At 33.0% G+C, this 13,932-nt stretch overlaps 1 protein-coding gene across 1 annotated transcript; it reads left to right on the top strand.

Moving 5' to 3' along the window:
- Window positions 1-11,508: 11,508 nt before the first annotated feature.
- On the top strand, window positions 11,509-12,070 carry LOC108366255 (ATP-binding cassette sub-family G member 1-like). Its single transcript, XM_017620587.1, has 2 exons — window positions 11,509-11,742; window positions 11,802-12,070. Exons 1-2 carry the CDS (start codon window positions 11,573-11,575, stop codon window positions 11,941-11,943), a joined length of 312 nt encoding a protein of 103 aa, XP_017476076.1. The 5' UTR covers window positions 11,509-11,572; the 3' UTR covers window positions 11,944-12,070.
- Window positions 12,071-13,932: the final 1,862 nt, after the last annotated feature.

The raw sequence follows: 13,932 nt of genomic DNA, 5'->3' as shown, positions 1-13,932 counted from the left end.
GCGTGTTTGTTTTTTTGGCGCTTCACTTCCCAGGGAAAGCTCTTTCTGACACGCATTGCAAATCGCAGTTGACTTTTTTCTGTTGAAAAACTTCCAAATAGCGCTCATGTTTCTACAAAATCGCAGCAAAACGCAATTATATCATTTATATGTATTTTTTTAATATATAGATTTCTTACCCTTTCAGAAGTGTTATTCGCAATGGTATAAATAAATTTCTAGAGATGGACTAAGAAAAAACATCTGATTAAAATCTTAACGTACGTAATCGAAAGTAATGACACCTTAAAGAATTGATCGAAATTCAATTAATTGATTGCATAAATGTGTATATAGTTCGGTTTATTTGGGCAATTCACAAGGTGTTGTGAAGTTATACTTTCTTTACAAAAGTTAAATGAAAATACGATGCTTGTGACCACCATGTTAGAGTTGAGTATCATATTCTGCAATTTAAGCATTAGGGGTCTTCATCAGTGTTGCCAGAACTTTTTGGACGAACCGGCTAAATTGGCAAATAAAACCGGCTAAAAACGGCTAAAGTGTTTCAACTAAATTTCACATGTTTTATTTAAATAAATCACGAGTAAAAAGACTATTTCTTGGAGAGAAGTTACAAATTCGAGCCGGAAAAAGTTTTGCCAAGAAGAATTTGCAATTAGGAAAAACATATGATTGTGGCACATGGTTGGATTTTTTGTCGACGATAATTTGAATAAACAAGTTCGTTAAATTTAAAAATTACAAACTGGAGCGATTTAAAATGAAAAATGTAAGTCAATACTTGTTTACTTAATTAATTTAGTTAATTCCAATGATTTGAAAGGTACTTGGCAAAAAAAAAATGTATTCTTAATCGGAAAACAATCTCAACCAGAGTCGATATAGTAAACCTGACAAAGAAATTGAAACGTGTGTTGAAGAAAGTCGGACAGACAAGATATATACACGTAGATCCTGTCTTTTGCCCCTCTGAAAGAATTTTAAAAATTCTATACAAATTTCTTTTGTTTGAAATGCAACCGTGGACACTAGCTGGCCGAAAAACTTGCAAATTTGCGTTCGTACAGAAAACTGCAAGTTTTTCTACATGAGAGAGAATTTGGGAGCATTTTTTCTTACTATCTGATATTTTGAGTGATAACTCTCGCTGGATTTTCGACGAACAAACCTAAAGTCTTCCCTACAAAGCCTTTTCAGACTGACCGATTCTCAATACACTTAAATAGAAACCAATACACATAAAAAACGCTGTACAAATTTCCCTTCAATTTTAAGGCAGTAAAACAACGACTTTAAGTTAACATCAACCGAGGCCATATGTTGACAAGGGATTCAAAATCACAGTTACACAAAAGAACTGGTCAGATTTTTCAGAAATCCTTTCAATTATGATGTAAAATATGATGCAAAAAGACTGCAGATCTCCCATTTAGATGACCGGTCATATGACCAGCAGATGTCTCGCAGGATTCCCAGAGAGTTTTGCTTTACATAGAAATTTGTGATCCTTTATTTTCATTTTGACTCACTTTAGTGTTGGTTCCTTTAATTCAAGTTGGCATTCGGTTTTTGGAATTTAAATAAGTTCTCAGCAAAAAAGTTTGTTTAAAAAAATGTTTAAAAAAATACATATGTGTACATAGTGCTTGAAAATAGCAAATTTTCCCTTACCTTAAACCTTTGGGAGTGGCAAAAATGATGTTTTGTAATTAAGGCAGAATTGAATATGCGCTGTCTGGGAAGACAATATCTACATGTAATATTTCTTCTGTTTGTTGGCATTATATCCAAGCACAAACGCATCTTAAGTGTCTTAACAGTGAAACAATTTCTTATTTTCTAAATTTGCGAATAAAACTTCACACTTAAAATTAAGACATTTATAACAAACATTTTATGAAGAAAATCCCTCCTTCGTTTAAAATAAGAATAAGCGAAATCGGCTCAATTTCATACAACCCTGCCTGACATGAAAACTTTCTCCACGATAAGGCTAGTAGCTATTTCTAACAGATTTTGGGTCGCTTAAAAAAAAAATAAAAAATATACATATTTGAAATTTAAGAAAACAATGCAAATAGCAAAATCGGCTAAAAACGGCTAATTTTTTTCTGAAAAATGGCTAACAAATCGGCTGCCGGCTAAATCGAAATTTCTCCGGCTGTTTGCTATCGCAACCGGCTAAATCTAGCCGGAAAACGGCTAAAATGGCAACACTGGTCTTCATCTAAGGTAATACATAGGTTGCAAAGTTGCATCGTCGTGTTTAACTTTTCTTATCGAAACAACAAATAAATTTTAACAACTGTCGTGAAATAATGTAACTTCGGCATTTTCGGCCGAATGCCCAAGCCGAAGCCGAAGATAAAAAATCAGCCGAATAGGCCGAATACCGAAACCAGGCCGAACCTTCGGTCGGATACTAGTATGTATATTTGAATGCACGTATGTACATATATATGTACGAACGAACTCATTTCAGCCAGGGTTACCACTGATAAATTTTTTTCCTACCAAGAGCTGGTTCAAGACCTATTGGTAGGTCTTTCCTACCAATTAAGTAAATAAACTTTTTTTCTGGTTTTTATACTTAAAATAAGATTTCCAGGTTAACAAAAAGATCAGAATAATAGCTAATATATAGGTATATAAGTACATATTATACATAGCACACAAAAAAGTGGTGTGTGCTTTTAACCAAACCCACGTACCGACATGTATTTCGACCCGCTGAACCCTGAGGTCCGTTTGGAACGAATTTATTATGAAGTATATATATGTACATAAATAAGTAAGGTAATAATAAGCCTCGCGGTTAGGCTTGCCAAATGTCCGGTCTAGGAGCCGCCGGGGAGGGGGGAAAATATTCCCGCTGCCGGTTTGCCATTAATTTCTTCGAGCAATCCTAGGGGGTGAAGGCATTACAATTCCGACTTTGCTGTTTTTGGACCACCCTAGTGTACATACCCTACAGCAATTCAGACTCACCCTAGGTTAGCCCTCAGATAGTCCCTATTGTTACCAGCACTAATCCCTCATAATTCCCCTGCCAATGGTTTCAACTGCCATTTTTAGCATTGGCGAGTCATTGGAAAGGACCGGTCCAAACAACACTGCCCGTATGATAGTCCTGGACTAGTCCAATTTTGGAGATTTTTTTCGTTGGAGTAAGATTGCGTTCTGCACTTCGCAGATGCTTTTTTATATTTCGGAAACACAAAAAAATGGTATCATTTTATAACCATGTTGCCTCTGATAGAGCAGGGATACTATCGATAGTACCGCCACTCGATAGTTTTCGAAACGATAGTTAAAAACATCGATAGTGCTATCGTCGTGAAAGGTATTGAATTGAAAATTAAATAATTAATAAATTTATAAAATTAATTTATAAATTACTTTGTAAATTAAAGAGATAGTATAATTTTTTTTTAATTTGAGTGCATCAAAAAGAACTTCTTATAATAATAAAATAAACTTATTAGTTTATGCGTCTGAATTATATAATTTATATATGTACATTAGACTGCATCACCAAAAAAAGTTGCGGTTTTTCCACCGGGATTACAAAATTTATTATATTTTAAGACGTCCACTAAAATATTTCGGAAAAATATTAAGATTTAAGCGAGCTGGACCGATTTGAAAATACCTCCAAAAATAGTTTCTTAAAGAACTTTTTGAAAAAAGTCCCCTCAGATGACAAATTAGATTAAGCTTAAAAAATCTGCATAAAGATATTTGAAAATCTTTTCAACGGAATCGTAAGAATGAGATTTTTGGTGCTGTTTTTTTACTTTTTTCAAAGATTGGTTTACGAAAAACTTGAATAACTGNTTTGTACCACGTCAGGGTTCAGCTCTATAATTTTTCGAAAATGGCCAAAAACGCTGTTTTTAGGGGTTTCAACCCCTTTTTTCTCGAAAACGTGACGTGATGGGACATTTTTGACCCCGGATTCGTGTTCAGCACGAAAAATCCGTTCAGAAACACCAGGTCCCGTCTTATTCGCAGAAAAAAAGTTGAAATTTGTAGACCAGTGTTATGAGTTTGGCTGACTTCCAAAACGTCAATTGCTTTGCATACGTACAAAGTATAGGGTTCCATAACGTCGAACTATAAAATATTAACAACGTATACTTTTCCAAAACGCAGCCGAAAATTTATCGAAACGCATTGCTAGAGCAATCAGCGCATCAGAAACAAAGTTTATGCTTCGTTTGTTATTGGTTAGCATTGGTGTATTAGAAATGGAAAATTCAGAAAAATTGTTCATTGCTATATTGAATATTTAAAATATGCAATGTATATGGTTGCAATGTTGCCCAACTCTGCATATACAAACAGTTCGCAGTATAACAGTTTCCAAAAATTGTATTGATACGTTTTGGAAGTCAGCCNCAGCGCATCAGAAACAAAGTTTATGCTTCGTTTGTTATTGGTTAGCATTGGTGTATTAGAAATGGAAAATTCAGAAAAATTGTTCATTGCTATATTGAATATTTAAAATATGCAATGTATATGGTTGCAATGTTGCCCAACTCTGCATATACAAACAGTTCGCAGTATAACAGTTTCCAAAAATTGTATTGATACGTTTTGGAAGTCAGCCTTTGTTGTACATTTGTTCATGTTTGTCATTGTGCGTATAATTTTCTAGAATAGTTGTGCTCCCGCTATCACCTTGTATGATTTCGTCTTTCGTTGATATACTCTGATGAACATATGTGAAGATGATAGCAAGGCCAACTCATATAAGGTAGTGTTACAGAAGCAGTTGAAATTTTCGCCCCGTTGTTTCTTAAAGAAAGCCATAAAAGTAGCGACCGTTGATTCAGCTTGGTGATGTTTTGCTCTAGATTGCGCCGTTTGTGGGCCCGTTGAATGAATTTGTGTCTTATTTATATGAACGATCAAAAAATTTAGATTTTCTGGCAAGTTGTACAACTCGTCGCTACATTAATGGCCATGTTGTACAAACTCATTCTATTTTGCGTTTATTTTGTTCACTAAATACCCCAAAATGGATAACTCAGCCGAAATATGTATGTGCTTTCGTTGAATTTTATAAATGTAAGCCGAAACTATGAAATTGTAAAAATTAGATTTTACAATGAAACTGCTCGCAAAATTGCAATGTTTGTAGGCAAAATGTCCAACTTGATTGCGGATTGATCTGAACCAACGATCGCAACGTCAAAATGATGTGTTTGTTGTAACTCATTCTGTCGTTTACTGCCATTATGCGAAGTAAAAATTCAGTGCATGAACTGCATTCCGCGTATAATTGAAATCATGAAATGGTGTTCATGCATTCAGTTTCTACTCAAACGCATGAAATGATTTTGTGAATTGGACTACGCATAAACGTGATAATTATGCGTATACTTTCTAAGATAATTTTATGTTTATATACTCTTGCTACCACATGAATATATAAATTTGTGATAAGCAGGGAACGGATTTTATGGAAATTGCCTTTTTTCTGCTAAAGAGATAGAATATATTCGATTAAGAATGTCCACGATTTAGCTTTCCCTGATTCCATATATACACATTTGATGTTGCCTTTTTTTGCGTTTTTTAAAATATTTGCCTTTTTTGCCTTTTTTTGCCTTTTCTACCTTTAAAAAAGTGATTATAGCATTTACATTTTTTTTTTTAAGATTAAAAAAATGGCGTGAGTACTAGGTACTCATGAAATTTGATGTGTAAACATATGCGAACGGCAAAGCATAAAAGTACGTTTACATATAAATATAATCTCAATCAAAGCTCGTTAGCTGTCAAATTGGTTGTGCTTGTTATTCACACAACTCGAGGAAAAGTTAAACTTCTTCTCTGTGCCACCGTGGTCACTTTTTTCTGCAACACATATTATGCCATTTAAATATATTTTAACTGAATATTTTATTAAAAATACCTTTACAAACCTATTTTCCTTACTAGCGTAAATTTTTGTTTACTTTCCTCCTCNTTTTGTTTACTTTAACATTTGACATTCCTCCTGCTCTTCGCAAGTATAATCGATAAAACTTGGTTGGACACTAAAAAGTTATCGGTTTAATCTGAGATATTTTTAATTATGATTTTGCATGGCTAATCTCTTTTTCTAATAACAGACTAGGGAGTTAAGCTTTTTATATGTAGAGCTATTATTAGGCGATTCAGTTACATACATACAAATGTAGGTTAGGTTAGAAATTGAACATTAATTTCACTTAATTTTATTCATTATGCTGATTTAATTTTTTTGTTCATTTTCATTTTTAATTCTTTTAATACATGAGATTATCGGTATGAATGATAAAATATGATACTTGTATATACTTGTGACTCAAGGGCGTTAAAACACACACACCCACCAGTTATTGTTTTTGAGCTTATAGTTTGAGTATTTCTATTTGTATATATTTCTAAATTTAGTTTTCCTTTTCGGAATATAATCTTGGGTTCATGTAAATGAGAGCGATTTATGGGAGACATGTAGAGATTGAAGTTGCAGGATTTTACCCGATGCTTTTTTGTTCCGTACGTTTTGATGTAACTCACTTTTTACTCTCGCTTCAGAGAGTGATTTGTTTGACCTTTTTCTAGGATTTTACACGAAAAGTATTGGATCAGAGTTATCAACGGTCCCAGTTAAAATGATTTCAGTATTTTTTTAAATTTTCGCCTTGCTTTTTTATCAAAATAGACCACTAAACCTATGCCTAAAACCATCTACGAATATCAAAACCAGGGCATGAATCACGTATCGTCTGAACGATATCGTGTCGAGATTGTCTTGCTTCATAAAAATCAAAAATTGTTTGATCGTTTGTGCGATATCGTCAACTCGGTTCCAGCTTTGCTTCACGTAACAGTAACAGTAACACGTAACAGCAACACAAATGCATAAATCAGTGCGTTGACAACATCGTTTTGTCAGTATCGTTTGAACGACTATCGCTTCAAAGTTACGTGATCCATGCCCAGTTGCAACAAATGAGTCCATACATATTTATGTACATACATAGGTACAAAGCCGTATGCATGTGCGGAGTTTAAGTAATCGAAAGTAATAATCAATAGTAGTGCATTTCCTCTTACTATGCATATGCCTAAATGTATGCAATAATTTACAATAGCAAGCAAACACAGGGTACTTCTAATGAAAATAAAAATTGGATGCTGAAATACACATGCTAAGCCCTTCGAAATTTTGTGCTGGGATATGCGTTACAGCTTCGCAAATTTTACCCCTACCGAAACCAAAGATGTATATACATCAAAAATGTACACATTGCCCATGCGGCTTATAGAAGCGCAGAGACCTCTTGCCAAATTGGTGTTGGAAAAATTCAAAGCCGTTTTCTCAGCTAACGAAGGCTTGGAGACAATAAGGGGTGTTGATAGAATTATAAAGGGCGAGGAAAACGCCCTTATTCCTGATAATATGAACGTTTCAAACGTTCCATATTTAAATTGGGCTCCACTTGTATCAGTTTACGTCGAGCACACATTTAGTATATTCAAGGCTTTTCTTCGCGAAAATCGAATGAAAATGCTGCCAGAAAACTTCAAAATGCATCTTGTGGTTCAATGTTACTACAACTATACAGATTAAATTTTTAGGAGTTAGAAACCCGAAAGAATAAAATAGTCAAAGATTCAAAGTACAAATTTGTCATATAATGAAACTAGTTCATAGTTTTTCTCTTTTTACTTGTAATATTAATGTATTTTTTGATTGTTCTTCGTATTTTCTGTCTTTTAGGTGCCTTATTTTGCTTTTTTTGCCTTTTTTGCAACACCTAGTACCTTTTCCTGCCTTTTTCGCTATTTTATTTTGCCTTTTCCAGCCTATTTCGTTATTTTATTTTGCCTTTTTTATAGCTTTTTAGGTCCTAAAAATCCCTTCCCTGGTGATAAGAATATATCTGAGCATTGGAAGATAGAAAGCGAGTAAGAAGAAATGCCGATTGCATTATAAACATTAGCATTTATTTATTAAACATACAATAGATAATTATGTGACAGGTCTCCGTTCAGTTACTTCCATTACAATCCGGTCCTAAGGATGGTAGAAGGGCGAATTCATATAAGGTGGTGATAGCGGAAAATGAAATAAAGTTACTGTTTAATTTCTAACCAAACCTATGCATGTAACTCAATCGCCTAATGGTTTGCCGAGCCGTAAACATATGTTTACACATCAAATTTCGTGAGTAGGTACCTGGTACTCACACCTTTTTTAAGAAGTTTCACTTCTTTCTATCCAGTGTTGCCATTTTAGCTGTTTTAAGGCCAGATTTAGCCGGTTGCGATAGCAAACAGCCGGAGAAAATTCGATTTAGCCGGCAGCCCATTTGTTAGCCGTTTTGCAAAAAAAGTTAGCCGATTTCGCTATTTGCCGTATTTTATTAAAATTTAAATATATGTACGTATAAGTTTCCATTTTAACATACTTCGCGACCTAAAATCTATTAAAAACTGCTAGCCTTATCTCGGAGCAAATTTTCATGTCGGACTGTGTAAAGTATTTCAATGATTTTAATTTTATTTGAATATAGTACAGTGACCCAAATATGAACTGGGACGCGACATTTCAGCTTATTGTTTTTTTATGAAAGTATAACTGATTACTTACAAACACCATTTAAATCCAAAATCATATTTTATTCGAAAATGATGAAAATTCTGCTTTTTTTTAATTTGAAATTTTAGTATACTAAAGTACAAATTTAAGATAGCTCGCACTTACCGTTAATTATTGAAAATTTTTTGTTGACAGTGCACTATGGGAAATTTGAGTCTATTTTGTGGCCAAAAGTCAATTTCTTGACTTGCTTGAAATTAATTTTTTTTTGTCTTATCTTACAGAGAATACTTCAGAGTAAAAAACTGTATACTCTTTTTTTCGATAAATTGACTTACCGTTGATTTGGTAACCCTCAAACAGATAATTTCGAAATTTTCTGTAAACGAAAAATGTGTAGCTTGATTTTGTGCCACTTTCAAATGCGTGTATCTCGTAATCTATTTGCTCCTTTTCAAAAGTGAAAAGTGGAAAGAAAGAGTGGCGCTTAGCAGAATATTTACCAATTAAAACTTGTATTATAGTTTAAAGGTTGTGCCAAAGAAACGTCCGCATTTAAGTGACTTTAAAGTTAAATTGTACAATAAAAAAAGTTTACTTAGTGTTTTAAAAAAAAATGTTTAAACACGTTTAAAACAAGCTCATCATAAATCGGTAGAATAGTCCCTGATCTCTTATTTCCCTATAATCTCATACTGCGATTTTGTGCGATATTAAAGAAATTATAATTTTTCATAGGTAACTACTTGGTACAAAATCATGAGTTTTATGAAATAATTCACGGTGTTATAATTTATAAGTTGGCAAAAACCTGTCAGATAACTAAGAGAAAGTCTTAAACTTAAGGTCAGTGGTGGATTCGAGTCGATATTTAAAATAGAACGTACGAGGCATCTGTTTATTGGGTTGATGTCCACTGGACCCGTGTGACCATTACGCTATTTTTTGGAGGTGTGACCATTAGGGTTAATTTTTGCGCGGCAAGGCATAGTGCAGTGTTCCGCATTTTTCTCCATATACAAAATTTTAGAACATACTTTTTATAGAAAAAATTCGTAACACCGTCATAAAAAAATTACAAAAATCAACGGACTACTAATGGACTACAAAACTGCATACATACCATTTTGTAAACAAGCCGATTAAAAAGTTAAAAGTTGGTGAAATTTTTGCACAAAATCTGAAATTAAGACTTTTAAGTGTTTGTTGAGTAATATTTATAATATTATATATAATATAATATTTAAGCTATATTTTCATAAAAAAATATTAAACATTAAATACACTAAATAAAAATAGCCACCACTTGCTAAAATCTCGCGCCCTATTTTATATTTGGGTTTTTTCCAAAGAATGACGTAGCGGGGACTTTCTTTATACAATTTTTGTTAAGAATGGCTTAAATTTAAGTGCGGAGTTTTATTCGCAACACTTAGAAAATAACGAATGAGAATAAAAGAGCACGAATATCGATGTGAAACAAAACTCTATGGGAAGACAATACCTGTGAATAATTGTATCATGGTGACAACATACTTTATTGTTGATTATTATTGCTCTGAGACAGGCATGTGAGAGAGTGAGTAGGACATTACAAACAGGATTTTCATATATATAGACGTCAAAATACAATTAAATAGTAGAATTGTTAAAAACTTAAAAAGCGACCGGCTTGTTCGATATAAATTAATCTGCCTTATCCTGAGTTTCGCCTGAAAAAAAAATCACCCGAAAATCATCCGCCCATAGTAAAACCATGGAAACCAAAAGTGAAAAGTTCGGAGAAAATTAAACCCATGATAATGCTGAATGGCATTTTCTTTTTTCGAAATAATGTTGGCCTGTTTTCTTCAGCCCTATCACAGCTTCACGTGTTCATTTCTCAAAATATTGCACTCCGACTAAGCAAAATACTTTATACTAATATAGCTATTTTTCAGGACGAAAAGTAACCTAGTGCAAATGTTACAATGTAAGGCAAAATTTTTTAATAAAAAAGAAAACGCCATAAGTTTGTAATTGATCTCTTTTTTTTTAATATTTAACTAATACAAACATGGCTTCTGATGTACGTATAACCACAGTTTCTTTTGTTAAACAGAACTTACCAGTCTCTGTTTCGATGACTTATTTAACGAGTGGTGTAAAGCTTTGCTATGTATAACCTTTATTAACTAAAAAAAAAGAATTATGATTTTACTAGTCCTTCTACTTGCGATTTCTTTAAATAAAACATGTGAACTTTAGTTGAAACATTTTAGCCGCTTTTTTTTGCCAATATATCCGGTCGGCCCAAAAAGTTCAGGCAACACTGCTTCTATCATGGGTACGGTACTGCACACGCCATTTTTTGCTTTTCATATGTTGTGCTCAACGAAAAACCCTTATTAAGTAACGCGTTTTCTCAAAACGATTTTTTTAGAAACGTTAAGCGGCACGTTGTCTTATAACCTAGGATTCTGCTTCCGAGGAAGTAAATTATATTTTATATATGTACACAAATAAAAAAATAAGTACCGCTCAACGACTATCCCAAGAAAATTCATAATTTTTATAAAATACGCGAAATTCAGTTACAGTTTGTTTACTCCTCATAAGCTACAAATGAACGTCTAAAACCCAGAGATGTGGCATCTTAATAATTAATTTAATTTAATGCGAGCTGCACTAGAAATATCCTGCTTTTCTCCATTTTAGCGAGTAAATTTGTCATTTAAACCGTTAGTTTTGTTATTTTCACTGGTATTTACACATGTGAGTGGTATTAACGAAAGTGTAGAAACCGGAATTGACAGTGCAGACGACGAAACAATAAGCTAGTGACGGAACAATAAGATAGTACACGAAATGTCACAATCTCAAAAGATTTCCCCATATATGTAGCACATAAATTATACCGCCTATATTTTCCTAAAAACTTCACTTGATTCTAACTATGAATATCTTCCGCAGAATGGCACTTTTTTGGCGCCAGTGCTCACAATTCCTATGATGATGTTTGCCGGTTTCGGCGTAACTCTTCGTGATTTGCCCAGTTATTTGAAATGGGGCAGCCACATATCCTATCTTCGATACGGCCTCGAAGGGTTTATAGGTGCAATTTATGGAGAGGGTAGAGGTGTGTTAGATTGCAATGAAGCTCCGTACTGCCATTACAGGTAAGAACTACAAGAAAGTGTATTTATGCCAACATATATATTTTACATTTCTTCTGCAGATATCCAAAGAAATTCCTCGAAGAGATCACAATGCAAGGTGATCAGTTTTGGAACGATTTTATAGCGCTATTGATAATTACCCTAGTTTTTAGGTTGGTGGCTTTTGTGGTGCTCAAAGCTAAGATACGTTCCGTAAAATAAGTTTATCCAAATTGTTATTCACCTTTAAATTTGTTTAGTATTTAATTTCGTGAATATGTACATAAGTAACGAATTCCACACGATTTACAAGTATTTTAATAAAATATTATTATGTATTATACTAAAAGCTATAATTGTTTGCATATATGTATCAAATAAAACGCCTCTTTGAGGTAAAATTTTCGAGTGACGAATGCTTAACTAGAAACACAAAATTTATGATATCAATTTCGTGACGAAAATTATACACATTTTTTAACTACCTTGGAAACGTAGAGAAAATCTTTTTTATTCATACGAATCGTTGCAAAAGTTTTGTTTTTTATTTTGTGTTTCTAGCAGTAGGCGGATTTTCGCAACGTTCCGAATAAATAAAAAAAGATTTTCCGTACGTTTCCAAGGCAGTTAAAAAATGCGTATAATTTTCGTCACAAAATTGAATCATAAATTTTGTGTTTCTACTTAAGCATTCGTCACTCGAAAATTTTACCTCAAAGAGGTGTTTTATTTGATATCAATTATTTTGGGGTAGCAAATTTAAAACCGACGAAAATACAAACAATAATCTAAATGTTTTATTTTTCTCAAATAAATTGCTAAAAATATTATCTAAATCTAAATTATGTATTCAAATCGATGTGTCCATTGAAATATAGTTTTTCGAATACGGAATAAAGCGAAAAAGGATGATCAAGGATATGATGATATCAAGGATGATATGTATTCGAAAAAATAAAAAATAAAAAATATATGAGAAATGATAAAAACTTATCAACTTGGTACCAACTTTGGATACAATAAACAATTGTATTCGTCTGACTGCCTCGTAGTTTAATTGTTGTTAAGATTTCTACTGGGGGTGGGGCGCACACATGTGCTTTTTTAAGAAGTTTTACTTCTATCACGTGTACGGTGTTTCACTCGTGCTATTAAACTAATGATTTTTTCTCAAAAATTTTTTACATACTAACAATTTGTACTAATTTACTTCGTTTTTAAAAAAGCTTGTCGCGTGAATAGCAAACCGGCATTTAAATATCTGCATACATACATATACATACATACCTAACCAATTATGCATGTACGCTGAATTCGCCGAAAAGCTTTTTTAAAAACGAAGTAAATTAGTACAAATTGTTAGTAATTTTCATTAGAGCTTGAATAACTCCTTTCACTAAATGGCTTTTAGTAACTTTAACGAGATCTTAACTTATTTTATTTTATTCATTTTAGTGCAGTTTTGACAAAATTTTCTTGCTAAAAAATCTTTTGTTACACTACTTCATTTTATTCCTTTGATTGTACAGGTTAAATAAAAGCTTGTTTTTAAAAAATATTTTTTTTACATTATTTTATTTTATAATTTTTAGTCCATTTATAAAAGGGTTGTATATTAAAAAGTATTATTTTATTTTATGTACAAATAGATATTAAACTAATTCAACTTGCAATGAAAGAGAACAGAAGACTTGTCAAGCCAAATGTTGTTTGCTTACGTTTTGTATAAACATACATATGTACATATAGCAGCAGTTAATTTTATTTAAAGAAATGGCGTGTCGTCCATTTCCGCTGTAGCATGGCATATATTTAGGCGCAATATTTAACTTCTTCTGGCGGGGTGACATCTGGAGTCTTTTAATTGTATCTCCTTGATATGATGCCTACAACGAGGTTCATATATAGACTAGGAATAGCTTTGCTACACTACCGCCGCGGCGCGCCGGCAGCTTTAACAATTTTATAGTGGTTTTACGTTCTTTGGCAAATTACGCTCTGTTAGCCATAAATCTTACTATTTTTTGACCGCCTTTGAATCAAGACCCCTGGACCATATGGAGAATTCATTTACATTTTAAATTGCATTGTCATCGTGATTGGAACTATGCTGAAAATTTCAAGTCTCTAACTTGTCGGGAAGTCAGTTTAAAATCGATTGGAAATTTCCGCGATTTGCGGGGGATGACCAAGTTAAATAAAAGCTTATAA

The sequence above is a fragment of the Rhagoletis zephyria genome, unplaced genomic scaffold (genome assembly GCF_001687245.7).
Source record: "Rhagoletis zephyria isolate East Lansing unplaced genomic scaffold, Rhagoletis_zephyria_1.1 Rzeph_scaffold_02203, whole genome shotgun sequence".
Taxonomy (NCBI): domain Eukaryota; kingdom Metazoa; phylum Arthropoda; class Insecta; order Diptera; family Tephritidae; genus Rhagoletis; species Rhagoletis zephyria.
Note: the sequence above shows the minus strand (reverse complement) of the source record. Positions and strands in the feature narration are given on the sequence as shown.